This window comes from Salvelinus alpinus, chromosome 22, assembly GCF_045679555.1.
Source record: "Salvelinus alpinus chromosome 22, SLU_Salpinus.1, whole genome shotgun sequence".
Taxonomy (NCBI): Eukaryota; Metazoa; Chordata; class Actinopteri; order Salmoniformes; family Salmonidae; genus Salvelinus; species Salvelinus alpinus.
Window position 1 is genome coordinate 9,743,036 of NC_092107.1, and position 27,145 is coordinate 9,770,180.

The 27,145-nt window shown below is 43.3% G+C and overlaps 1 protein-coding gene across 2 annotated transcripts in view; it reads right to left on the minus strand.

Annotated features, from left to right (window-relative positions):
* Positions 1-2,444: 2,444 nt before the first annotated feature.
* Positions 2,445-27,145, minus strand: part of LOC139548936 (alpha-2-macroglobulin-like) — a 33,771-nt gene continuing 9,070 nt past the window's right edge. Inside the window, exons 16-36 of one of the 2 annotated variants that reach the window (XM_071358909.1) lie at positions 26,072-26,224; positions 25,819-25,906; positions 25,501-25,684; positions 24,167-24,392; positions 23,877-24,003; positions 23,627-23,748; positions 19,984-20,035; positions 19,820-19,903; positions 11,758-11,934; positions 9,410-9,485; positions 9,031-9,187; positions 8,800-8,874; positions 8,234-8,396; positions 7,712-7,902; positions 7,216-7,431; positions 6,902-7,026; positions 5,567-5,657; positions 5,360-5,428; positions 2,930-3,035; positions 2,771-2,824; positions 2,445-2,555 (exon numbers count right to left, since the gene is read on the minus strand). In XM_071358909.1, the coding sequence (XP_071215010.1) occupies positions 2,784-2,824; positions 2,930-3,035; positions 5,360-5,428; positions 5,567-5,657; positions 6,902-7,026; positions 7,216-7,431; positions 7,712-7,902; positions 8,234-8,396; positions 8,800-8,874; positions 9,031-9,187; positions 9,410-9,485; positions 11,758-11,934; positions 19,820-19,903; positions 19,984-20,035; positions 23,627-23,748; positions 23,877-24,003; positions 24,167-24,392; positions 25,501-25,684; positions 25,819-25,906; positions 26,072-26,224 (2,523 nt within the window). In that variant the 3' untranslated portion in view covers positions 2,445-2,555; positions 2,771-2,783. Of the gene's footprint in view, positions 2,556-2,770; positions 2,825-2,929; positions 3,036-5,359; positions 5,429-5,566; positions 5,678-6,901; positions 7,027-7,215; positions 7,432-7,711; positions 7,903-8,233; positions 8,397-8,799; positions 8,875-9,030; positions 9,188-9,409; positions 9,486-11,757; positions 11,935-19,819; positions 19,904-19,983; positions 20,036-23,626; positions 23,749-23,876; positions 24,004-24,166; positions 24,393-25,500; positions 25,685-25,818; positions 25,907-26,071; positions 26,225-27,145 lie in introns of those variants that run through there. The other variant, XR_011669795.1, reaches the window with a different exon arrangement.

Sequence of the window (27,145 nt, forward strand, 5' to 3'; positions counted from 1 at the left end):
ATTGTCACCTGTGAGTAGGGGAGAAGGAGAGAAAAGAAACACAGGATACACACAGAATACTTGTATCCGTAACAACATCAGTCAGGAAGTTAAAGCTTGGTCGCAAATGGGTCTTCCAAATGGACAATGACCGCAAGCATACTTCCAATATTGTGGCAAAAAGGCTTAAGGACAACAAAGTCAAGGTATTGGAGTGGCCATCACAAAGCCCTGACCTCAATCCTATAGAAAATGTGTGGGCTGAACTGAAAAAACGTGTGCGAGCAAGGAGGCCTACAAACCTGACTCAGTTATAACAGCTCTGTCAGGAGGAATGGGCCAAAATTCACCGAACTTATTGTGGCAAGCTTGTGGAAGGCTATCCGAAACATTTGACCCAAGTTAAACAATTTAAAGGCAATAGTACCGAATACTAATTCAGTGTATGTAAACTTCTGACCCACTGGGAATGTGATGAAAGAAATAAAAGCTGAAATGAATAATTCTCTACTATTGTTCTGACATTTCACATTCTTAAAATAAAGTGGTGATCCTAACTGACCTAAGACAGGAATTTTTTACTAGGATTAAATGTCAGGAATTGTGAAAAACTGAGTTTAAATGCATTTGGCTAAGGTGTATGTAAACTTCCGACTTCAACTGTACGTCATCATAAGAATACTTCCACATTCTTAAGTGAACAAAATCATCAGTGTCTAAACCACCTGGCCTACTTCACACACGTACGTACATGTATGTGTACGTCAGTGGTGGTCAATGCCGTTTAAGATTTATTTTGTTCTTTATTTCTATTACAGCATATTGGATAACTGTCATTCATATTCCATTCACCCAGTTCAATGTAACATCGATAGGGTTAGGCTACTACATGATACTCTAATTTTCCCTGTACCCATCATGAGGTTCCTACAATCTAGCCTATGAATGGAAGATTACAACATAGGTGCACACAGGTCGAGAGAAAATGTTGAGATGACAGACAGTGACACATGGACAGACAGTCATTAGTCTAATAGTTGCAAACAACAGTTTCTATTGGACAAATTCAGGTATGTTTATCCCCTGTTTTGTTCCGTTTGCTTTCATTTAAAAAACGTTTTACAACAGAACCGGAGGAATGAATACACCCCTGATCACACGTGAACACAGTTCACATTCATAGCAGCCACGTTGTATTCCTTCTTGCATCTATGCGCTCTCCTCTCACCTTTTCCCTTAGTTTGCGGATTTCAATGCACAACACATCAGCTGTATGTGACTAGGCAAAAAAAGCTTTCCAAGTCAAACCATGTCATAACCACTACACACAGCCTACATCGTTGTCCCCATATTAGCTAAAGTAACGTCATAGTCAACATAGCTAATATAACTAATGTGTTCGTAAACCCGCTACAATCATGCAGTAACTTTACAGTGTATAGTCAGTTATCAGTTCAGCAGTTACACCTGCGCGCCCTGGTGGCAATAAATTAGTAAAACCAAAATCTTACCTTGACTTGGAAGAGTTTCAGTGTTGTGTTGGATAGTCATAGCCAGCTAGCTAACATAGCATCCCTCTGAGGGTGTTTTGAGTAGGCTATACTAGCTAGCTGCATTTGCTTGCTAAGTAAGTGAAACTTACTTGCTTCTCCTCCATTTTTGATTAAATTAATTTCTTCAAAACTGTTCAACTATTGTCTTTCTCTTTCTTTAAGTCAACTATGCACCACATTTGAGGCACTGCAGTGATAGCTAGCTGTAGCTTATGCTTCAGTACTAGAGTCATTCTCTGATCCTTTGGTTGGGTCGACAACATGTCAGTTCCTGCTGCAAGAGGAAGTTGTCATAAGTGGAGGACACCCTCTGGAAGTTGTCATAATTACGGTGTAAGTCTATGGAAGGGGGTGAGAACAATGAGCCTCCAAGGTTTTGTATTGAAGTCAGTGTACCCAGAGGAGGACGGAAGCTAGCTGTCCTGTTGAGGCTACTGTGGACCTTCATTGCAGAACAGTGTGTTTTAATACATTATTTGGTGACGTGAATATATTTCGTAAAGTTTTATCTAAACAGGATAACTTTTGTAATGTTTCACCATTTTTATTTGTATGAAATTCCCCTTCCTCCTCTGGGGATTCTCCACTGGTGTACCTGTGACCTTTGACATTTAGGTCGTAAATCATGGTCATAAACCGTTCGTGTGTAGATTTTCTGTTACTACTTACTACTACAGTGGTTCTAAACTTTTTTGGTTTACCCTACTCCCAATCACATATTGCACTGCCCATGAGTCTTCCCAAGTACCCCCTGTGGATAGGCCAGGTACCCCCATGGGTACTAGTACCCCAGGATGAGACCCACTGTCTTACACAAAGCCTTTCAATTTTCACCTTGTCTCCTGAGCCTGCACTTTGGAACTCATTGCTTGCCACAGTGTGACAAAACTGTCTGGGAAAAATTCTCAAGAATAGGGTTATAATGGAAAACTTTAATTCCAGTTACATAGTTTACTTTAGAGCTTAACATATATCTCAGGGGTTACAGGTGTGACCTCTGTGAATGTCATTTTCTTCTTACACCTGCAGAGGAGTGAATATATACTGTACATGTAAGGAATGAATGCTTTAACAAACTGACTAACGATTTGGTAGAAGGAATGAAGGTATATCAACATAGTTAAACTAAATAATGTATAGTACATGTATAGAGTATGCATTTATAGTATATGGGTCAGTTATTTAAAAAAATCGAATAATTCAACATCATCAATAATTTCATATTTAAAATAGCTCACCAGTTTGTAACCCCTACTTGCAAGGGAAGACATATTCTGTTTCTGCCTGGTCACCTGAATGAAACCATAAGACAGATAAGTCTCAGTAAATGAATACAAGTAACCAAATGTTACTAAAAAGGAAAAATACATCTTGGGGAAGGTTAGATTTAAACTTACTTGGCTGGTAGTAGTCGTAGATCTTGACCACCGCTGGCTTTAGATTTTGTACTGGGAGCTCCTGTATGATGTCCAGGGTGTGGTTGAAAGGCAATAGTGATGGTAACTGTTGGGAGATTAAATACAATTTAAAAAAACATATTGGTCACAATTATTGAAATGCTCTAAGCAGAAGTTTCCATTTCAGTAACACTCTGTCATAATATGTCAGAACAGCTGACGTAACTTGTCATAACCTGTTATAATATGGTCATAACACTGTCATGACACATATTTAGACCTGTTGTGATATATATTATGTTGTTTAATGGCTGGTTATGACACCTACATAAGAGTGTCAAAACCCACAAAATCTACCACATACGGCAAAACATTCCATTACACTATAACCTCCATGTCAACTGCATGTTTATGTTATATACTATATACTTTTTATTTGACAGTATTATTGTAGTTGTAATTGCTCTGTTGCTGATGTTGCTGATAACTGGGATGAATGCAGGAGTAGGTTTCAAAAGCAAGTTATTTAAAATATGATGAAAGTGGCTGTAAAGAATTCATTACAACAACAACAAAGGATTTAAGAAACAAACTTTAAAACTAAAGGAAACGTCTTGGCAGGGAAAACACTCATTTGAATAAATGTGTAAGTGTATTCAGACCCTTTACTCAGCACTTTTTTGAAGCACCTTTGACAGCGACTACTGCCTTGAGTCTTCTTGGGTATGGCGCTACAAGCTTGGCACACCTGTATTTGGGGAGTTTCTCCCGTTCCTCTCTGCAGATCCTCTCAAGCTATGTCAGGTTGGATGGAGAGTGTGGCTGCACAGCTATTACCAAGTCTCTCCAGATATGTTTGATCGGCTTCAAGTCCGGGCTCTGGCTGGGCAACTCAAGGATATTCAGAGACTTGTCCCAAAGCCACTCTTGCGTTGTCTTGGCTGTGTGCTTAGTGTCATTGTCCTGTTGGAAGGTGAACCTTTACCCCGGTCTGAGGTCCTGAGCACGCTGGAGCAGGTTTTCATCAAGGATCTCTCTGTAGTTTGCTCCGTTCATCTTTCCCTCGATCCTGACTAGTCTTCCAGTTCCTGGTGCTTAAGAACATCCCCACAGCATGATGATGTCACCACCATGCTCCACTGTAGGGATGGTGCCAGGTTTCCCCCAGATGTGATGCTTGGCATTCATGTCAAAGAGTTCAATCTTGGTTTCATCAGACCAAAGAATCTTGTTTCTCATGGTCTGAGAGTCTTTAGGTGCCTTTTGGGAAACTCCAAGAGGGCTGACATGTGCCTTTTACTGAGGAGTGGCTTCTGTCTGGCCACTACCATAAAAGCCTGATTGGTGGAGTGCTGCAGAGATGGTTGTCCTTCTAGAAGGTTCTCCCATCTCCACAGAGGAACTCTGGAGCTCTTTCAGAGTGACCATCGGTTTCTTGGTCACCTCCCTGACCAAGGCCCTTCTCCCCCGATTGCTCAGTTTGGCCGGGCGGTCAGCTCTAGGAAGGATCTTGGTGGTTCCAAGCTTCTTCCATTTAAGAATGATGGAGGTCACTGTGTTCTTGGGGACCTTCAATGCTGCAGACATTGTTTGGTACCCTCCCCAGATCTGTGCCTTGACACAATCCTGTCTCGGAGCTCTATGGACAATTCCTTCGACCTCATGGCTTGGTTTTTGCTCTGACATGCACTGTCACCTGCGGAACCTACTATAGACAAGTGTGTGCCTTTCCAAATCATGTCCAATCAATTGAATTTACCACAAGTGGACTCCAATCAAGTTGTAGAAACATCTCAAGGATGATCAATAGAAACAGGATGCACCTGAGCTCAATTTCGAGTCTCAGAGCAAAGGGTCTGAATACTTATGTTAATAAGGTATTTAATTTTTTTATTTTTAATAAATTAGCAACATTTTCTAAAAACTTGTTTTCACTTTGTCATTATAGGGTAGAAGAAAAAAAAAACTGTAATAAACTGTGGAAAAAGTCAATACTTTCCGAATGCACTCTACGTCACCACAAGTACATCAAAATATATATACAGTCGCTAGTGAGTCTACACACTCCTTGCACATTCTTCACAATTTGCTGCCTTAAATTAGATTTTTTTCCTATCCTTGCCAAATTTTCCAAGAGAGAGAGAACACATACACTAAAACAAAACGAATACATAAAACTTTTTGTGCAGGTTTAACCTCTTTTTCTTGCTCTGTATTTTCTTGCTTGAGAATTTATATTTTCTAAGAAGAAATTATTTTATTTTTTTGACCATTTTAATTGAAAACAATCACATTTCCAAAGTGAAAGAAAATTCAATGATTCACAACCAAATTTACTGATCTTGAGCAATTTTGACAAAAACAATGGACATATGTTGCCCTAAGAGTTGTGCAAAGTTGATAGAATGGATGATTTGGTTTTGGTCTCACCTCTGTCAAGTACATTAACACATGGTTATCTTCAGTATCAACACGATCCACTTGAAGTGACCTCCTCAGCTGTGAAGACAAGCCATACATGTTATTCATCTTGCATTGACAACAAAGTTCATTTTCATGTGAAAGAGGCAAGAGCTACAATACATAGAAAAAGGCCACAGGTAACACCATAAAAGTATGTTATGACTAAAAACTTACCCTCCCCAAAGAGTCTGGGTCTGGAGCAAACCCAGACAGCATTTTCAAATCCACAATAATCATATTGGTGGTCAGCTCCTTTCCATGATATCTGTGAAAGAAAAGAGGCCCCTGACATCAAGGTTAGATTTTGACAAGTGCTTGTAATAATCAAATGAATGGATACTTTGATTATTTTACCAATAAAAATACCAGGTTTCCTGATATGTTTTCTTACTGTTTGGTACAAACTAGAAATTAAGTAACCTATACATATAGTGCCCTCTGTATTATTGGGACAGTGAAGCATTTTTTTTAATCAAACAATGACTATGAGGTTAAAGTCTGACAGCTTTAATTTCAGTGTATTTGCATCCATACCGGTAAACCGTTTGGAAATTACAGCACTTTTTGTACATAGTCCCCCCATTTTAGGGGACCAAATGTAGGCTATTAGGAAAAAATGTACTTATTAAAGTAGTATAAAGTTAAGTATTTGGTCCCATATTCATAGCATATAATGACTACATCAACCTCGTGATTACAAATGTGTTGGATTCATTTGCTGTTTGTTTTGGTTGTGTTCCAGATTATTTTGTGCCCAATAGAAATGAATGGTAAATTATGTATTGTGTCATTTTGGAGTAACTTTTATTGCAAATAAGAATATAATATTTTTCTAAACACATCTATATTACAGACACAAAAGTTACAGATGCTAAAATATCACCCCCCACCCCAAAAAAATGCTAACGTCCCCTGTTATTGTAAAGGTGAGAGGTTAGCATGTCTTGAGGGTATGATATTTGTGCGTCTGTAACTGTCTCACTCATCATTATTCACAATTCATTCAGGATTATCCGTAATCATGGTAGCATCCACATTAATATACACGTTTTTAGAAACATATTCTATTCTTATTTACAATAAAAGTGACTCCAAAATGACAATACATTACTTACCATTCATTTCTATTGGGCACAAAATAATCTGAAACAAACTGAAAATGCATCCAGCGAATTTGTAGTGAATATGGGACCAAGTACTTCATTTTTTACTACTTTAATACACATAAGTGAATTTGTCCCAATACTTTTGGTGTCCTAAAATAGGTGGACTATGGACAAAAAGTGATGTTAATACCCTGACTTCAAATCCACACTTTTGGATTATAGAGCCAAAATGAGAAATACATGCTTCTTAGTCGCAATAATTACGAAGGGCACTGTAGGTATAAAAGCACCAATAAAATTGGGTCAAAAACATTCTGTTAGACATGCTCCATAATAACACTTTGGAGTGTCATCAATGACTTGATTGAAATAATGCTTCAGTAAATGTGTCATTCATTCTTACTGAAACTGGAGTTTCAGCGTGACTCTGGGCCTCAAAGAGTTGCTGTTGCAGTCCACCTCTGTCTTCACCTGGATACTGAGCGTTGTGCTGTCAGTAGGAGTAGGGATGTTGTAGTGGAGTGCCACCTGGGAAAGAGGGAAGAAGTAGTCAGGGGAACAAGGTTGTCTAAAAATATACATTTTACAAGCTTGATTTTTTTAAACTTTTCATAAACTAGATATCAAGCCAGACAAAGCTTCTTAAATGTTTGAACTTCACAGTAATATAAAAATCAGATCTTGCCACATAGGATTGGGAGGAGTGTCTTCACTGACCTGCACTGAGGCACAAGCACTGCCCTTCACTTCCACCGTGTACTTCCCTTCTGTGTCCTGCAGCGCACTCTCCTGGTAGAGAAGCTTGTTGTTTTTGTTAACTTCAAAGAGGTGCTGTCCCCCGCTGGGAGACTGTACTGTCACTGTGCTGGTGCCCTCTCTACTGAACACCCTGGTGGAGTAGAGAGCCAGGGCCTGGAGGGCCACCACTGTGTCCTAAACACACACACCAACAACAGACAAATCTGTTCAAAATGAATGGAGCTATCCCATTTTACAGATGTTTCATTTTACATTGGTCAGTTCCTAGAGTGACTTTCTCATTTCATCCATGATGATTTCTTTGCTCCACTTCAGTGGAAGTTAGCCTCACCAGGCTTGACATGACAAGAAGCACACACATACCTGTGATCTGGTAAAAGTCAAGGTAATAACGCCTCACTACTAGTGCACAGCACCGGATGCCTTTTTGGAACAGAGGTGTTTTGAAGTATACCTGTGTGGAAGAGAAGCCTCCGTAGGCGTTCTGCTGTCTCACCAGCCACCTGACGATGCGGGAGGCGTAGCCCAGGTCAGTGGCAGACAGAGGGGAGGCACTGAGGGAAGCCAGCAGAACGTAGGAGCTGATCTCCACTGCCAGGGAGGCTGAAGTCTCTGAGGAGGTCTGAGTCCAGTGCAGGAGACCCCCTGAGGGATGAGGAGCGCACGTGCACACACACACACACACACACACACACACACACACACACAGAGAGAAAATAGGGACTCGCTTATTCATCACTATACAGGATACAAAGTTCTTCACTGACCTTCACAATGAATTTCATGACAAACGGAATTGTATTACAGACACCTGAGTTCAAATCGTATTTGTGTTCTATAAAATACTTTGGGTGTTTGATTGAGCCTATTTGGAGTGCCAGACGGGCGGAGGGTTTGCACTTTTGGGATTACTCCATTGACTAACTCAATTAAGTCAAGACAGCACAAACAGATCTTGGACCAGGATATGTCTCACCCTCTTGTAATGCGACCGTGTCCAGGTGCTGCAGAAGTTGGGCCCGAGTCTCCATGTCCCCTGCCAGGGTAAAGGTGTAGGCCAGCAGAGCAGTAGTGTAGGTGTTGGACAAATCACTGGTGGAGTTCTTCAGGCAAGACAAACTGCCGTACACAACAGGATCCTAGAGCACAAAATAACAGAGCAGCACATTAAGAGACATGTTACCCTGGTCCCAGATCTGTTTGTACTGACAAGCCAATACAAACAGATCTAGGACTTGGCTACAGACATTCATGCTGAAGCACATCTAGTTTTTTAGCTTACAGTAGTAACTAAGCATACTCAGTTTTAACAGCGCAATACCATTTAGATCTGCTTATGGTAACACATATTCTTATACTTATTGCATAGGCTACTTTGAGAGAGAGATTATTTAACTGAATTTTAAATACACAACTTATTGCATTGCAGATGACAGTTGATGTAAGAGGTACACAACAGACTTCATACAGGAGGCTAAATCAGTTTCCTGTAATGGACGTTGTTGTCTTGAGAAACAATGGTTATCTGGAGATGCTACTTACCGACACTGACATATTGAGCTCCAGCATTGAAGCAGTGATGTAGGCCGTCAGTGTGACTTCATCTGTCACACCACCCTATAAAACAATGTGTCAAAATACTAAAACATGTCCATGAAACTGTATCTAGCCTGATACAATTCTGTTAAATCATCATTCCCAATGGTCTGGTCTGATGAGACATACAACTGCATCTTCTTCCATCTTCTATCAGTTTATTATCAATATAAATACCTTCATTCTGTTATTAAAGAGTTTCCCCAATCCGACGAAACACCCATGTTTGCCTTGTTGATGTTCTAACCAAGTCTTGGATCGCACAATTTGCGCCGGGTCAATATAAATGAAAGACTGTGCTTTGCCAAAGGATCTCAAGACAAAAGCAGTCAGCCTGAGGAAAGAGAACTTGATTTGAATGTCCCATCATAATACCCACATATTGTTGTCATAAACATGACTTAGAGCTTGACATTACATGCAATGACAGCTTATGTTAACCTATGTCACATCCATGGTCCCCCTGCCAGACACTATGCCATTTGATTGGTAAATGTTTCCTTAATAAAACAGACAAAATTATGTTTTTACAAATAGGAGAAAACACTATACTCACCAAGTATTCCCCGAGCCTTGTCCAAATGTGCTGTATGCACCATCAAAATGCCTGTAGTTCAGCTGCCTTTGGTAACCTGTCGATGTGTTTTAAGAGTGAACAATAAAGTGCCCAAATGTTTTTTATAGTCACTGAGTGTGTGCCCCAAATGGCACCCTATTCCCTATATAGTACATTACTTTGGCCAGGAAAAATCAGTGCACTATGTAGGTAATAGGGTGCTTTTTGGGATGATTTTAGTGGGAAAACAAGTTCCTACATGTGTTGGGTCAGTCATGCTCAGACACGAGACGTATGTGGCAGGGTCTACAGGAAATCACGGACTACAAAAAGAAAACCAGCCACGTCACGGACACTGACATCACGCTTCCAAACAAACTAAACACCTTCTTTGCCCGCTTTGACGATAATACAGTGCCACCGTCGCGGTCTGCTACCAAGAACTGCACACCCCCCCCCTCTCCTTCTCCGTGGCCAACGTGAGTAAAACATTTCTACGTGTTAACCCGGGAAGGGCTGCTGGCCCAGACGGCATCCCAAGCCGCGTCCTCAGAGCATGCGCAGACCAGCTGGCTGGTGTGTTTACGGACATATTCAATTGCTCCCTATCCCAGTCTGCTGTCCTCACATGCTTCAAGATGGCCACCACTGTTCCTGTACCCAAGAAGGCAAAGATAACTGAACTAAATGACTACCGCCCACTCACTGGGCGGTAGTGCTTTGACAGACTAGTCAAGGTTCATATCACCTCCACCTTACCGGCCACCCTAGACCCACTTCAGTTTGCATACCGCCCTAACAGGTCCACAGACGATGCAATCGCCATCACACTGCACACTGCCTTATCCCATCTGGACGAGGAATACTTATGTAAGAATGCAGTTCATTGACAACAGCTCAGCATTCAACACCATAGTACCCTCCAAGCTCATCATCAAGCTGGAGGCCCTGGGCCTCAACCCCGCCCTGTGCAATTGGATCCTGGACTTTGACGGGCCACCCCCAGGTGGTGAAGGTAGGAAACAACATCTCCACCTATCTGACCCTCAACACTGGGGTCCCACAAGGGTGTGTGCTCAGCCCCCTCCTGTACTCCCTGTTCACCCACAACTGCGTGGCCATGCACGCCTCCAACTCAATCATCAAGTTTGCAGACGACACAACAGTAGTGGGCTTGATTACCAACAACGACGAGACAGCCTACAAGGAGGAGGTGAGGGCACTCGGAGTGTGGTGTCAGGAAAACAACCTCTCACTCAACGTCAACAAAACAAAACAAAGGAGATGATCGTGGACTTCAGGAAACAGCAAAGGGGACACGCCCCTATCCACATCGAAGGGACAGCAGTGGAGAAGGTGGAAAGTTTTAAGTTCCTCAGCGTACACATCGACAAACTGAAATGGTCCACCCACACAGACAGTGTGGTGAAGAAGGTGCAACAGTGCCTCTTCAAACTCAGGAGGCTGAAGAAATGTGGCTTTTCACCCAAAACCCTGACTAACTTTTACAGATCCACAATCAAGAGCCTCCTGTCGGGCTGTATCACAGCCTGGTACGGCAACTGCTCCGCCCTCAACCGCAAGGCTCTCCAGAGGGTAGTGAGGTCTGCACAACGCATCACCGGGGGCAAACTACCTGCCCTCCATGACACCTATAGCACCCGATGTCACAGGAAGGCCAAAAAGATCATCAAAGACATCAACCACCCGATCTACTGCCTGTTCACACCGCTACCATCCAGAAGGCGAGGTCAGTACAGGTGCATCAAAGCTGGGACCGAGAGACTGAACAGCTTCTATCTCAAAGCCATCAGACTGCTAAACAGCAATCCCTAACTCAGAGAGGCTGCTGCCTACATAGAGACCCAATCACTGGCCACTTTAACAAATGGATCACTAGTCACTTTAAACAATGCCACTTTAAATAATGACACTTGAATAATGTTTACATATATTACATTACTCATCTCATATGCATATACTGTATTTTATACCATCTATTGCACATATTTTCATTCACCACTTTTAGATTTGTGTTTATTAGGTAGTTGTTGGGGAATTGTTAGATCACTTGTTAGATATTACTGCACTGTCGGAACTAGAAGCACAAGCATTTCACTACACTCACATTAACATCTGCTAACCATGTGTATGTGACCAATAAAATTAGATTTGATTAACATGATAGCAGGGTCGTAGTCATTAGAACATACCGTGGTGAAACATTTTAAAATGTTCTTCAATGGAAAATGAAAACAAAGGGCTCATTCTGGACAGATCCAGACGTTTGACAGTTTTATTCCATTTGGTGCCCAATGAATACGGCCCATATTTTGAGGGACTCTTACCACTAGTGAGGAACTTGGTGGCCTTGTCTCGGATGGCTGGAGTGAGCTGCTCTGTGTTCCTCAGGTACTCCAGGATGTAGATATTGGGGGCAAGGAGGGCCATATTCTGCTCTCCACACCCATACGGCATCTGCAGCAGTCCATCCAGGTTCTTGAGGGCCCGACCCAGGATGTCCCCTACAGAGAAACATGGGACTCTGTAAGACTGTCCTCTTTAGCAAGCAGCAGCATTATCGCTGGAGAAGGGTTGCTTTTCCCACCACTACGCCTCTACCAGGTAGCCTAGCGGTTAGAGTGTTGGACCAGTTACCGAAAGGTTGCTACCCATTGGGCACAAACTGGTTGAAATAACATTGTTTCAACTTAATTTGTCAATGTATTGTGACGTGGAATCTACTTGGGAAACTGTTAATATATCATCATCATCATCATGGTAACCAATTTTCAACATAAACAAACCTTGTATAAAATATGTTTAATTTCTACATTTGAAACTACGTCAGATCTTCCAACGTTATATCCACTATCAGAAAGAAATTCTAAGACTGGCTGCATATCCTAGTGGAGAGTTAATCTATCTACAGCTATCCATTTGGTCTCCAATCCAGGGTTGTAATCAAGTGCAGTTCTGCTTAGCTTTTATATTTGTCATTGACTACCAATGTCCTATTGTGAGAATGCTTATTGAGAAATCTCTTATTAACTAAATAGATTCACTGCTGATATCGTAGTCATGTCAAAGTGTAGGTTTAACAGAGCAAATGAAATGTAACCATACTCCGAAGTAATTTGTCATCAACGATACTATTTAGGCCCTTATAGCATTTATAGCATGTTTTAAATTCAATTCAGGGTTCAACTAAAAATAGACAATACATATAAATGTCACATTCGTCGTAACGATGAGACCAAGGCGCAGCGTGAGATGAATACATTCTTCTTTATTTAAGCGAAGAACACTAAACAAACTAGACGCTATAAACACGAGCGCTGACATGCAACTACACAGACAATAACCCACAAAACCAAAATGGAAAATGGCAACCTAAATAGGATCCCCAATCAGAGACAACGATAAACAGCTGTCTCTGATTGGGAACCAATTCAGGCCACCATAGACCTACATTTACCTAGACAATACCTAGACAATACCAAAACCCCATAGATATACAAAAACCCCTAGACAAGACAAAAACACCCATACCACCCTCGTCACATCCTGACCTAACCAAAATAATAAAGAAAACAAAGATAACTAAGGTCAGGGCGTGACAGTACCCCCCCCCCCCCCCCAAAGGTGCGGACTCCCGGCCGCAAAACCTAAACCTATATGGCAGGGTCTGGATGGGCATCTACCCTAAACTGTCGCCGGAAGCTCTGGACTGGGTACTGTCGCCGGACGCTCTGGACTGGGTACTGTCGCCGGACGCTCTGGACTGGGTACTGTCGCCGGAAGCTCTGGACTGGGTACTGTCGCCGGACGCTCTGGACTGCTGAGGCGCACTGTAGGCCTGGTGCCGGAACTGGTGGTACCGGGCTGAGGACACGCACCTCAGGGCGAGTGCGAGGAGCAGGAACAGGGCGTACTGGACCCTGGAGGCGCACTAGAGGCCTGGTGCGTGGTGCCGGAACTGGTGGTACCGGGCTGGGGACACGCACCTCAGGGCGAGTGCGGGGAGGACGAACAGGACGTACTGGACCATGGAGACGCATTGGAGATCCAGAACATAGAGCTGGCTCAATATGTCCTGGCTGGATGCCCATTCAAGCCCGGCAAATGTGAGGAGCTGGAATAGAGCGCACCAGGCTAAGAATGCGAACTGGAGACACCGTGTGTATCTCTGCATAACACGGTGCCTGACCAGTTACACGCTCCCCACGGTAAGCACGAGGAGTTGGCTCAGGTCTCCTCATGTGCCCCCCCCAAAAAAATCTTGGGGCTGCCTCTCGGGCTTCCGTGCTAGCCGTGTACCCTCATATCGTTGCCGTTCCTCTGTTCTCCGGTACTTCTCCTCGTAGTATCGCCGTTCTGCTTTCGCTGCCTCCATCTCCTCTTTAGAAAGGCGATACTCCCCCGGCTGTGTTCAGGGTCCTGCACCATCCAGTATTTCCTCCCAAGTCCATTTCCCCATTATGCGCTGTTCCTCCTTATCACGCTGCTTGGTCCTTGTTTGGTGGGTTATTCTGTCACGTTCGCCGTAACAATGAGACCAAGGCGCAGCGTGAGATGAATACATTCTTCTTTATTTAAACAAAGAACACTAAACAAACTAACAAAAATAACAAAATGAATGTGACGCTATAAACACGAGTGCTGACATGCAACTACACATAGACAATAACCCACAGAACCAAAATGGAAAATGGCAACCTAAATAGGATCCCCAATCAGAGACAACGATAAACAGCTGTCTCTGATTGGGAACCAATTCAGGCCACCATAGACCTACATTTACCTAGACAATACCAAATCCCCATAGATATACACTTCCCACACTGCCCCTACTCGGATGGTATCGCGCCGTCCCAACCTTCGCTCTCTCTCCCCCGCTACTCTCTCCTCTTCCATCCTATCATCTCTTCCCTCTGCTCAAACCTTCTCCAACCTATCTCCTGATTCTGCCTCCTCAACCCTCCTCTCCTCCCTTTCTGCATCCTTTGACTCTCTATGTCCCCTATCCTCCAGGCCGGCTCGGTCCTCCCCTCCTGGTCCGTGGCTCGATGACTCATTGCGAGCTCACAGAACAAGGCTCCGGGCAGCCGAGCGGAAATGGAGGAAAACTCGCCTCCCTGCGGACCTGGCATCCTTTCACTCCCTCCTCTCTACATTCTCCTCTTCTGTCTCTGCTGCTAAAGCCACTTTCTACCACTCTAAATTCCAAGCATCTGCCTCTAACCGTAGGAAGCTCTTTGCCACCTTCTCCTCCCTCCTGAATCCTCCTCCTCCCCCCCCCCCCCCTCCTCCCTCTCTGCGGATGACTTCGTCAACCATTTTGAAAAGAAGGTCGACGACATCCGATCCTCGTTTGCTAAGTCAAACGACACCGCTGGTTCTGTTCACACTGCCCTACCCTGTGCTTTGACCTCTTTCTCCCCTCTCTCTCCAGATGAAATCTCGCGTCTTGTGACGGCCGGCCACCCAACAACAACCTGCCAACAACCTGCCCGCAACCTGCCCGCTTGACCCTATCCCCTCCTCTCTTCTCCAGACCATTTCCGGAGACCTTCTCCCTTACCTCACCTCGCTCATCAACTCATCCTTGACCGCTGGCTACGTCCCTTCCGTCTTCAAGAGAGCGAGAGTTGCACCCCTTCTGAAAAAACCTACACTCGATCCCTCCGATGTCAACAACTACAGACCAGTATCCCTTCTTTCTTTTCTCTCCAAAACTCTTGAACGTGCCGTCCTTGGCCAGCTCTCCTGCTATCTCTCTCAGAATGACCTTCTTGATCCAAATCAGTCAGGTTTCAAGACTAGTCATTCAACTGAGACTGCTCTTCTCTGTGTCACGGAGGCGCTCCGCACTGCTAAAGCTAACTCTCTCTCCTCTGCTCTCATCCTTCTAGACCTATCGGCTGCCTTTGATACTGTGAACCATCAGATCCTCCTCTCCACCCTCTCCGAGTTGGGCATCTCCGGCGCGGCCCACGCTTGGATTGCGTCCTACCTGACAGGTCGCTCCTACCAGGTGGCGTGGCGAGAATCTGTCTCCGCACCACGTGCTCTCACCACTGGTGTCCCCCAGGGCTCTGTTCTAGGCCCTCTCCTATTCTCGCTATACACCAAGTCACTTGGCTCTGTCATATCCTCACATGGTCTCTCCTATGATTGCTATGCAGACGACACACAATTAATCTTTTCCTTTCCCCCTTCTGATAACCAGGTGGCGAATCGCATCTCTGCATGTCTGGCAGACATATCAGTGTGGATGACGGATCACCACCTCAAGCTGAACCTCGGCAAGACGGAGCTGCTCTTCCTCCCGGGGAAGGACTGCCCGTTCCATGATCTCGCCATCACGGTTGACAACTCCATTGTGTCCTCCTCCCAGAGTGCTAAGAACCTTGGCGTGATCCTGGACAACACCCTGTCGTTCTCAACTAACATCAAGGCGGTGACCCGTTCCTGTAGGTTCATGCTCTACAACATTCGCAGAGTACAACCCTGCCTCACACAGGAAGCGGCGCAGGTCCTAATCCAGGCACTTGTCATCTCCCGTCTGGATTACTGCAACTCGCTGTTGGCTGGGCTCCCTGCCTGTGCCATTAAACCCCTACAACTCATCCAGAACGCCGCAGCCCGTCTGGTGTTCAACCTTCCCAAGTTCTCTCACGTCACCCTGCTCCTCCGCTCTCTCCACTGGCTTCCAGTTGAAGCTCGCATCCGCTACAAGACCATGGTGCTTGCCTACGGAGCTGTGAGGGGAACGGCACCTCCGTACCTTCAGGCTCTGATCAGGCCCTACACCCAAACAAGGGCACTGCGTTCATCCACCTCTGGCCTGCTCGCCTCCCTACCTCTGAGGAAGTACAGTTCCCGCTCAGCCCAGTCAAAACTGTTCGCTGCTCTGGCACCCCAATGGTGGAACAAACTCTCTCACGACGCCAGGTCAGCGGAGTCAATCACCACCTTCCGGAGACACCTGAAACCCCACCTCTTTAAGGAATACCTAGGATAGGATAAAGTAATCCTTCTAACCCCCCCCCTTAAAAGAGTTAGATGCACTATTGTAAAGTGGTTGTTCCACTGGATATCATAAGGTGAATGCACCAATTTGTAAGTCGCTCTGGATAAGAGCGTCTGCTAAATGACTTAAATGTAAATGTACAGTGGGGAGAACAAGTATTTGATACACTGCCAATTTTGCAGGTTTTCCTACTTACAAAGCATGTAGAGGTCTGTAATTTTTATCATAGGTACACTTCAACTGTGAGAGGCGGAATCTTAAACAAAAATCCAGAAAATCACATTGTATGATTTTTAAGTAATTAATTTGCATTTTATTGCATGACATAAGTATTTGATACATCCGAAAAGCAGAACTTAATATTTGGTACAGAAGCCTTTGTTTGCAATTACAGAGATCATACGTTTCCTGTAGTTCTTGACCAGGTTTGCACACACTGCAGCAGGGATTTTGGCCCACTCCTCCATACAGATCTTCTCCAGATCCTTCAGGTTTCGGGGCTGTCGCTGGGCAATACGGACTTTCAGCTCCCTCCAAAGATTTTCTATTGGGTTCAGGTCTGGAGACTGGCTAGGCCACTCCAGGACCTTGAGATGCTTCTTACGGAGCCACTCCTTAGTTGCCCTGGCTGTGTGTTTCGGGTTGTTGTCATGCTGGAAGACCCAGCCACGACCCATCTTCAATGCTTTTACTGAGGGAAGGAGGTTGTTGGCCAAGATCTCGCGATACATGGCCCCATCCATCCTCCCCTCAATACGGTGCAGTCGTCCTGTCCCCTTTGCAGAAAAGCATCCCCAAAGAATGATGTTTCCACCTCCATGCTTCACGGTTGGGATGGTGTTCTTGGGGTTGTACTCATCCTTCTTCTTCCTCCAAACACGGCGAGTGGAGTTTAGACCAAAAAGCTCTATTTTTGTCTCATCAGACCACATGACCTTCTCCCATTCCTCCTCTGGATCATCCAGATGGTCATTGGCAATTTTCAGACGGGCCTGGACATGCGCTGGCTTGAGCAGGGGGACCTTGCGTGCACTGCAGGATTTTAATCTATGACGGCGTAGTGTGTTACTAATGGTTTACTTTGAGAGTGTGGTCCCAGCTCTCTTCAGGTCATTGACCAGGTCCTGCCGTGTAGTTCTGGGCTGATCCCTCACCTTCCTCATGATCATTGATGCCCCACGAGGTGAGATCTTGCATGGAGCCCCAGACCGGGGGTGATTGACCGTCATCTTGAACTTCTTCCATTTTCTAATAATTGAGCCAACAGTTGTTGCCTTCTCACCAAGCTGCTTGCCTATTGTCCTGTAGCCCATCCCAGCCTTGTGCAGGTCTACAATTTTATCCCTGATGTCCTTACACAGCTCTCTGGTCTTGGCCATTGTGGAGAGGTTGGAGTCTGTTTGATTGAGTGTGTGGACAGGTGTCCTTTATACAGGTAACGAGTTCAAACAGGTGCAGTTAATACAGGTAATGAGTGGAGAACAGGAGGGCTTCTTAAAGAAAAACGAACAGGTCTGTGAGAGCCGGAATTCTTACTGGTTGGTAGGTGATCAAATACTTATGTCATGCAATAAAATGCAAATTAATTACTTAAAAATCATACAATGTGATTTTCTGGATTTTTGTTTTAGATTCCGTCTCTCACAGTTGAAGTGTACCTATGATAAAAATTACAGACCTCTACATGTTTTGTAAGTAGGAAAACCTGCAAAATTGGCAGTGTATCAAATACTTGTTCTCCCCACTGTATATATACAAAAACCCCTAGACAAGACAAAAACACCCATTCCACCCTCGTCACACCCTGACCTAACCAAAATAATAAAGAAAACAAAGATAACTAAGGTCAGGGTGTGACAATAAACCTAGGGTTTCAAATGTAATCTTTAAGTTAATAATTAATTATTAATGTTGTATTCACGTCTCCATCTCAACATGCATGGTTGTTTTGTTAGATAAAATCCTTCTTCATATCCCAAAAAGTCTGTTTAGTTGGTGCCATCGATTTGAGTTCAACATGCAGACAAAGGAATCCAAAAAGCTACCGCTAAACTTTGTTAAAACAAGTCAAACTACGTTTCTATGTAATCCCCTGGTACCCCTAAAATGTAATTAAACTATAATATTTCATACAGAAAGAAGTATGTTCAATAGAAATGTAAAATTAGCAAGTGCGCGTCCTGTTCGTCGCGCGCCCACAGACTGATTTCCAACTGTGACTCTCAGTACCAAAACTCAAAATTCATCGTCGTTTTGGAAGAAACAAGCCTGAAACCTTGAACAAGACTGTTGACATCTAGCCATAGGAATTGCAAAGCTTTCCATTGTAAGAGCATGGGATCTCAAAAAAAATAATTCTGGTTGGTTTTTCTTTGGATTTTTTCCTACCATATCAATTGTGTTATAGTCTCATACATAACATTTCTACAAACTTCAAAGTGGTTTCTATCCAATGGTACCAATTATATGCATATCCTGGCTTCTGGGCCTAAGTAACAGGCAGTTTACTTTGGGCATGTCAGTCAGGCAGAAATTCTGAAAAAAGGACCCTAACCCTAACAACAATATAGTTTTAAGAAATTAGAGTTAAGAAAATATTTACTAAATAAACTAAAGAAAAAAATAAATAAAGTAACACAATAGAATAACGAGGCTATATACAGGGGGTACCGAGTCAATGTGCGGGGGTACAGGTTAGTCGAGGTAATTTGAACATGTAGGTAGGGGTAAAGTGTCTATGCATATTTTTTACATTTAACTAGGCAAGTCAGTTAAGAACAAATTCTTATTTACAATGACGGCCTAACCCCCCGGCCAAACCCTACCCTAAACCGGATGACGCTGGCCCAATTGTGCACCAACCTACGGGACTCCCGATCACAGCCAGTTGTGACACAGCCTGGGAGCGAACCAGGACCTCTAGTGCCGTCTTAGACCGCTGCGCCACGTGATGCATTGATAATAAACAGTGAGTAGCAGCAGTGTAAAAACAAGGGGGGGGGGATCAATGCAAATAGTCCAGGTGGCCATTTGATTAATTGTTCAGCAGTCTTATGTCCTCAGCCAAATATTACTAAAATGTCCATTTTGAAATGACGTTGTGTGTCCAGTGGGTAGTTCAAATCCCAGAGCGACAAGGTGAAAAATCTGTTGATGTGGCCCTAAGAAAGGCACTTAACCCTAATTGCTCCTAATTAGCATTAATAATGTCAGACCCTGGCCATGACCCCACTCTCCAAGGGTGTCTCAGGGAGAGTGAGATATGCTAAAAACACATTTCCAATTCACACATGTGAAATAGGACAAATATAAGCACCTACACACACACACTCTAAACTCACTTCGTCTCCAAACAATACTATGGTACATTTTACCCAGGACTGAGAGAGAAATTCGATCAGATCCATCCACCACATTCTTGGGGAGTTGCAGTTCCACCTCCTCTGTCAGAGTTTCTCCTGTGGACACACAGATGATAAGATGAATGGAGATGATCAGTTCAATAAAAGTGAACATTCAACGTGCATGCATTACTGACCAGTTGGACACAGCAACCAGTTGTAGGTGTCGGTCTTTTCTGTTCCCTCCGCCTGAGAGAGGAGAGAAAGAAAGAGAGAATGTTCAGTTAGAGGCAGTTACACTATTTCATCCACACCCGTTGCTGAAAGGTGTATAAAACCGAGCACACAGCCATGCAATCTCCATAGACAAACATTGGCAATAGAATGGCCTTACTGAACAGCTCAGTGACTTTCAACGTGGCACCGTCATAGGATGCTACCTTTCCAACATGTCAGTTTGTCAGTTCTGCCCTGCTAAAGCTGCCCCGGTCAACTTTAATGTGAAGTGGAAACGTCTGGGAGCAACAACGGCTCAGCCGCGAGGTGGTAGGCCACACAATCTCACAGAACGTGATCGTTGAGCGCTGAAGCACGTAAAAATCATCTGTCCTCGATTGCAACACTCACTACCGAGTTCTAAACTGCCTCTGGAAGCAACGTCAGCACTAGAACTGTTCGTCTGGAGCTTCATGAAATGGGTTTTCATGGCGAAGCAGCCGCACACAAGCCTAATGCCAAGCGTCGGCTGGAGTGGTGTAAAGCTCGCCGCCATTGGACTGAAGCAGTGGAAACACGTTCCTGGAGTGATGAATCAAGCTTTGCCATCTGCCAGTCCGACGGACGAATCTGGGTTTGGTAGATGACAAACGCTACCTACCCGAATGCAATGTGACAACTGTAAAGTTTGGTGGAAGAGGAATAATGGTCTGAGGCTGTTTTTCATGGTTGGGCAAGGCCCCTTAGTTCCGGTGAAGGGAAATCTTAACGCTACAGCATACAATGTCATTCTAGACCAGGGGTTCTTTAACTTTTTCAGCCTGGGACCCAAATCAGAAATGCTGTATTTTCCTGGGATCCAAGCTTAGGGAAATATGCAACTCTACGTAAATATCGGTACATTTCATTGCCCTTATGCCTAAAAGAAATGCAATGTAGACAAAAACAAATAACAATGAAATACCCATAAATATATTTTAATGTCTATTTTCCCCCATTAAAAACACTCTTACATACCTGTCTAGGTTGGAACTGCTGCTGTTAAAATACAATAAATCATTTCATTCTGAACTGGAATAAACAGATTGATCACATCCCACAGATGTATAACAGAACACACACACACACAGGCTTTTTGATCGTGCATCCCTAAGTTACAGTACAGATAAATGATCTGTTATACTGTACATCTTACAGTATAAATTATTGTTGATAGAAAGTCTAGGTTGGAACTGTTGCTCTTAAAATATATATTTTTTATTCTGAACTGGAATAAACTGATTGATCACATCACACAGATGTAGACCAGAAAACACAAGCATGTCTATTCTGGGCTCACTTTTTCACGGTGCAACACTGATGTCATGCTCAGCATTGACACTGTTTCTGTACTTGAGAACCCTGACTTGCATAGGTATGTGGTGCCAAGCTGGACCAGAACATCTACTGCTTTCTCAGTCAGGCAGGAGACAGCTTCCTGCTGCAGATGAGCAACCCAGACCTGTGTGAGTGTTTGTCTCAAAAAGCATCTTGCTTCAATCACTTTATTCCAGTTCGGAATAAAAATGATGACTTGTAACAGCAATAGTTCCAACCTAGACTTGTTTTCAACAATAATTTCTACAGTAAAATGTACAGTAGACCTGATCATTTTTCATCTTCATCTGTACTGTTTCTCAGTAACCTAAACTCACCCCATTCCGTACAAATGTGCGCAACCACAACATTCAAACGAGGCTACAAAGAAAACTAATGGGACTGTAGCGACTGTGTTGACTTCAAAATCGGGGGTGTGAACTAGGTTTCTATTCAAGCGTTGATCGACATGGTAATGGCTCTATAGTATTGGAGAAAAGTTGAAAAAACAGACCCTCCATTACATCGTGATGTGACATGTCGTAACGTACAGCACGCATAAAGCAACTATTTCTGTCTTACAATCTCTCTCCACCAGGTGTAGCACTTCTCTCATCATTTAAAAACAAGAAATGGACAGTGACGGGGGTAAGGGGGGATACCTAGTCATTTTTTGTGTCATTATTGCATGCGATCATCATTCTCAAAGCAGCTGTTTACTTCTACGATCACTTTAGCACCGCCCTAAAAACCCGATTCAAATTCGACACAAACCTTCAAATAGGTATGTAATGACACATTACATAAACTCTGTATAGTATTTTATTTACATTTTAGAGGCGACAAGTTGGACAGATCGAGTGAAAAAAAGCAATTTTCCCACACACATCTCCCCTTCTCACTATCACGCATTAGTTTCGCTTCCCCACCCGCCATTTTTAAAAAGACCTGACGGGGCTCATTGCCTGCTTGAATTATGCAGAAACGGGCAGCGTTTAGGTCATGTAATTGATCATGTTGGAAAGGGGAGAAATTGTGCTTTACAATGGTATTGACATTACAGTTGATCTGGAAGTATTACGTTTTTGGGGCGCTAAAATAAGGGCAATTGTACGGACCAAGGCGATGTACGAGTTTACGTGAGCTAGTTAGCTTGCTTTGGCTAAAGTGAACTATTAGCTGTGTACCGTTACACGGCCAGGGGATTGTTTGAAAGAGAAAATCACATCTACTACTATGAGAGACAGTACTCCCTTATTTCTGCTGATCATCACCTGTTATAAAGTGACAATAATGCCTTGCTAGTTGACTTACTATTCCACATTCGAAGCACTGTTTCCTGAAGTATTCTGCCCTGTTCTGAAAGAACTCCCTGGGTGTACCGTCATGTTGTGCATGGATGTTTGGTCAGGACATGTCGTTTTATTAATTTGTTCGTTTTGAGAGAATCATTACTCAGCACTTCCCCACACAAAACACATTGTGGGCGCTCCTCGTTATTTATCAAGTTTGTATGAAAGAGACAAAAAGTCATCACTGTATTTGCATTTCATGACGATTGAGCTCAGTCCGAACGTGTGGGTAGCGGAGTGATCTTCAAGAAAACTGCAGAAAAAAGATCCGGTAAACCGTGAAGTACACGGGCATCTCCCTCTACCTCTCCCACTCGCGCAGCTGCCAAACTGAGCAGAGACCACTGGTAAGCAGAGAGCGCACTGAACCGAGAGCACAGTTGCACTTGGCCAAATCAATTCCAGTAATTAATGAAATAATTATACATTTACCCACCATTAACAGGCCCGGGTCGTGACCCATACTAAACTCTGTTCTAGACGATTATGTGCTTCCAACTTTGTGTCAACAGTTTGGGGAAGGCCCTTTCCTGTTTCAGCAGGAAAATGCCCCTGTGCACAAAGCGAGGACCATACAGAAAAGGTTTGTCGAGATCGGTGTGGAAGAACTTGACTGGCCTGCACAGAGCCCTGACCTCAACCCCATTGAACACCTTTGGGATGAATTGGAACCAGGCCTAATCGCCCAACATCAGTGCCTGACCTCACTAATGCTCTTGTGGCTTAATGGAAGCAAGTGTTCCAACAAGTACTGGAAAGCCTTCCCGGACGAGTGGAGGCTGTTATAGCAGCAAAGGGGGGGGACCAACTTCATATTAATGCCCATGAGATGTTCGATGAGCAGGTGTCCACATAATCTTGGTCATATATCTCTACAAACTAACAGTACGTTCCATAACAGCACTAAACTACATACCTTCACCAGCAGGCTCTTTGTAACTGTGTCGATGCGTCCTCTCTCTGGTACGTTCACAACCTCATTGTCACACACAGCGTGGGACCGGACAGCCTCTGCACTAACTGACACATTCAAATCCCCTACACACACATTGACAGACAGAGCGCAACACAGGTTACAGAACATCCAATACGGTGACTGAGAGTACACAACTCAGGTTAACATCCATTCTGCTGTTTGAACAGTTGAATGGAGACTGGTGACTTACCCAGGACTGAGGGTGCCATTGTCCAACTGAAGGTCTTTCGTCCATTGGCACACAAGCATGATGAATACTGGACATCATTCAGGGGTGTGAGAGTGTAGTCTAAGGAAGGAGCCGGAGTCACAGAAACCTGCCCAAGAGGAACACTTGTAAGATTACATGGAAATCCCAAGACTGATACACTGGGTGTAATAAAAAATAAATAAACACTGACTAGGCAAACTGCAACAAAACACAAAATTTTATACAACTCGAGAAACAACTCAAGAAACGATCATGATGCAGTGCCGTACCATGATGCACTTGGACAGGTAGTTGAACACAGTGGCCTTCAGCTCAAAATGCTCTCCACGGATGATGGAGTAGGGCAGGGTGAGCTCTAGGAAGAAAGGCTGGAAGACAGTGATCTCCACAGGAGGAGCCAGACCGAAGCCGCCAGGGGCCAGGCAGAATGCCTCTGTCTCCCAGGTGGTAATGGTGTCTGGGACCGTGAGGGGCACGTCTGCTGATCCAGACTCCCTGTAATACAGAGGTCAGAGTTCAAACAGAAATCCACTAAGTGTCCCATAGAGAACAATGGAGTATGACTTTACAAATTATTTGAACAATGTTTATTTGTATTTTTATGTATTTAAGCTTAATCTAAACAGCTCGGAGGACCTCTTCCCTACGAAAAAACGGGCATAGGGGAGAGTGGGGCAAGTTGAGCCAAATGGGGTAATTTTAGCCACCATTGTTTTTAGGAAACCACACACAAAATGATTAATTTGACCAAATATTTCGGAAGAGGTCATCATTTCATGGAGACTGTGAAGGAAAAAAATACATGGAAAAAGCAACTTAGTTCCAAAAACGGATTTTCACCAAGTCAAATTAATTTATTGTGATAGAGGTTTCATGATGCTTGTATCTAAAGATTGTTCATAACATCAGTTGGAGTCTCTATAAGCTTCAACTTGACGTCCTAAACCTACCATGACCTTGCTTCCTTTTAGCTGTGTGGGCTAATGTACTCAAAACATTTGCCTTTGGGTATGTTTAGCCAAGGGTTGAGGCAAGTTAAGGAAATGTATGTGTTATCATTCCAGGCGTAAAGCAAGGCAATATCTATGGTAAAAGTGTTTTAAAAAGTACAACGTTTAAGCATGTGTTAAAATATGTTTAATAAATAAGCCATTGTGATTGTATTGAATTGTGTTTGGGTAATAAATATAGACATGGTTTTAAAAAGGTAGTGGTTGTCACGCCCTGACCTTAGAGATCCTTTTTATGTCTCTATTTTTGGTTTGGTCAGGGCGTGAGTTGGGGTGGGCATTCTATGTTTTGTGTTTTTATGGACAAGCTTTGTTTTCAAAACTGTAATGTTTACATTAATTCCGATTATTTCCAGGGATATACAACATCCTGAAATATATGTACATTCTTGATAGGAAGAATACTATAATTTTGAAGTAATACTGAATGTAAAAAATGTCTCAACTTACCCCAATCTCCCCTACTCTGTAATACACCTTAATTATTAAAGAGGTTCAGGTTCCTAATCTACACAACTACTGCATGTGTTGATATTAGGCAAGAGATAAGAGGGCTTTCACCCGAAGTTAGCCTCACTGTGCAGTGCTCTTACCCAACTTCCACAAGATCCCATATCCATGTCTCGGGGAAGAACGTACGGACTGTCTGTATGGGTGGTGGAGCTGGATCGGCACTAAATCCGACACCGGGTACTCCACCAAGTCCAGCTTGACCAAATCCCAGAATCGCTGGACCCAGGTGAAATCTGTTCATTGTTACAGGGTAGGGATTGTAGCCTAATAATAAAAAACATAGTCATTATTCTGGTGTTAGCATCAGCCTGGTCAAACTAAAAGCCATGCATTTCCCAAGATTCACCGAATACGTCTGGCAATGACGAGAGTAAGAGGTGGTAAGGAGGATATCTCACCATAGGGCCGATGGTACTGCAGCCCCTTGTAGCTGAGGCAGGAAGGTACTCTTATAACCAGGTTAGTTGCCAGCTTCAGTCCCAGTTTCTAGAAATGCCAGAATCAAAAACAAGAGAGCTCAATATTAATTAATACCTCTGAGTTTTATGTTTCTATTCTGTATGTATTTTTTAGCCTCAAACAGGGTATTTTAGCAATTCATAATTTAAGGAGATGGTGACAGTATGTTGACTGAAACAAGGAAGAAGTTACCTGAAAAACCTCATAAGGTTGATTTTTCTCCTCGGATGGTCCATCTGGGTATAGCATTACATTTCTCCTTGGTCTTACACGTAAACATGCTACTGGGTCTTGAAGCTCGTAGGGAATGTATGTTGTCTCCTTGACTGGTAACAAATCAAATATCTGGAATGGGATAATAGGGAGACGTGAAATTACCTTGTTCACTGGGCACCAAACAGAAGACAACAGACTGAAATGGGGAAGGACCACTTGGATGCTCAATTTCGTTTTCCATTGCTAAACGTTTTTAACCCTCATAGTACTGACTGGGGTCATTTTGACCCAAGAGGCATATTTTTGATCTTATCCCAAAGATGGATTATTCAATACTTAACATCTAAAAAAATATTTTAATCTAGGTTTCTCTGGAGATATAATATTAAGTTATACATATCCTCAGAGGGTGGAGGGGAACCTGTATCAGTGATTTTGACAAAATAGACTGATCACCTGCAGAAATGAAGCAACTCATGTGCTCGGCTATGTTTATAACTGGTTATAACTGGCAGTAGTTTTTATTACATAAATATCACAAAATTACTATATACTTCAAAATTCTAAAAATGAAATGATGCTGTAATAAGATTATGGTAAATTGTCTTTTTAGTACGTTGGAAAAAAGCAGCACATTGTTTAAGGGAAAATGTTATCATTTCGCTTTACAGAATATGGTAATTATCTGTAATTTCGCTGAAAAACATCCCCACAGCATGATGCTGCCACCACCATGCTTCACTGTAGGAATGATGCCAGATGGTGCCAGACGCGACGCTTGGCATTCAGGCCAAAGATAATCTTGTTTCTCATGGTCTGAGAGTCTTTAGGTGCCTTTTGACAAACTCCAAGAGGGCTGTCATGTGCCTTTTACTGAGTTGTGGTAGGAGGGTTAAAATTGCACTAATAAACACAACCTAGACTATTAACTCATTAAGTACCAATAGGAAGATGCTTTTCAGTTACTGAGTTTCTATAAAAAAGTGGATCTCATTGCAGAGATTGAGTGCCAATTACCTTTGATGAAAGTACACCAAATGGCCCACTGCG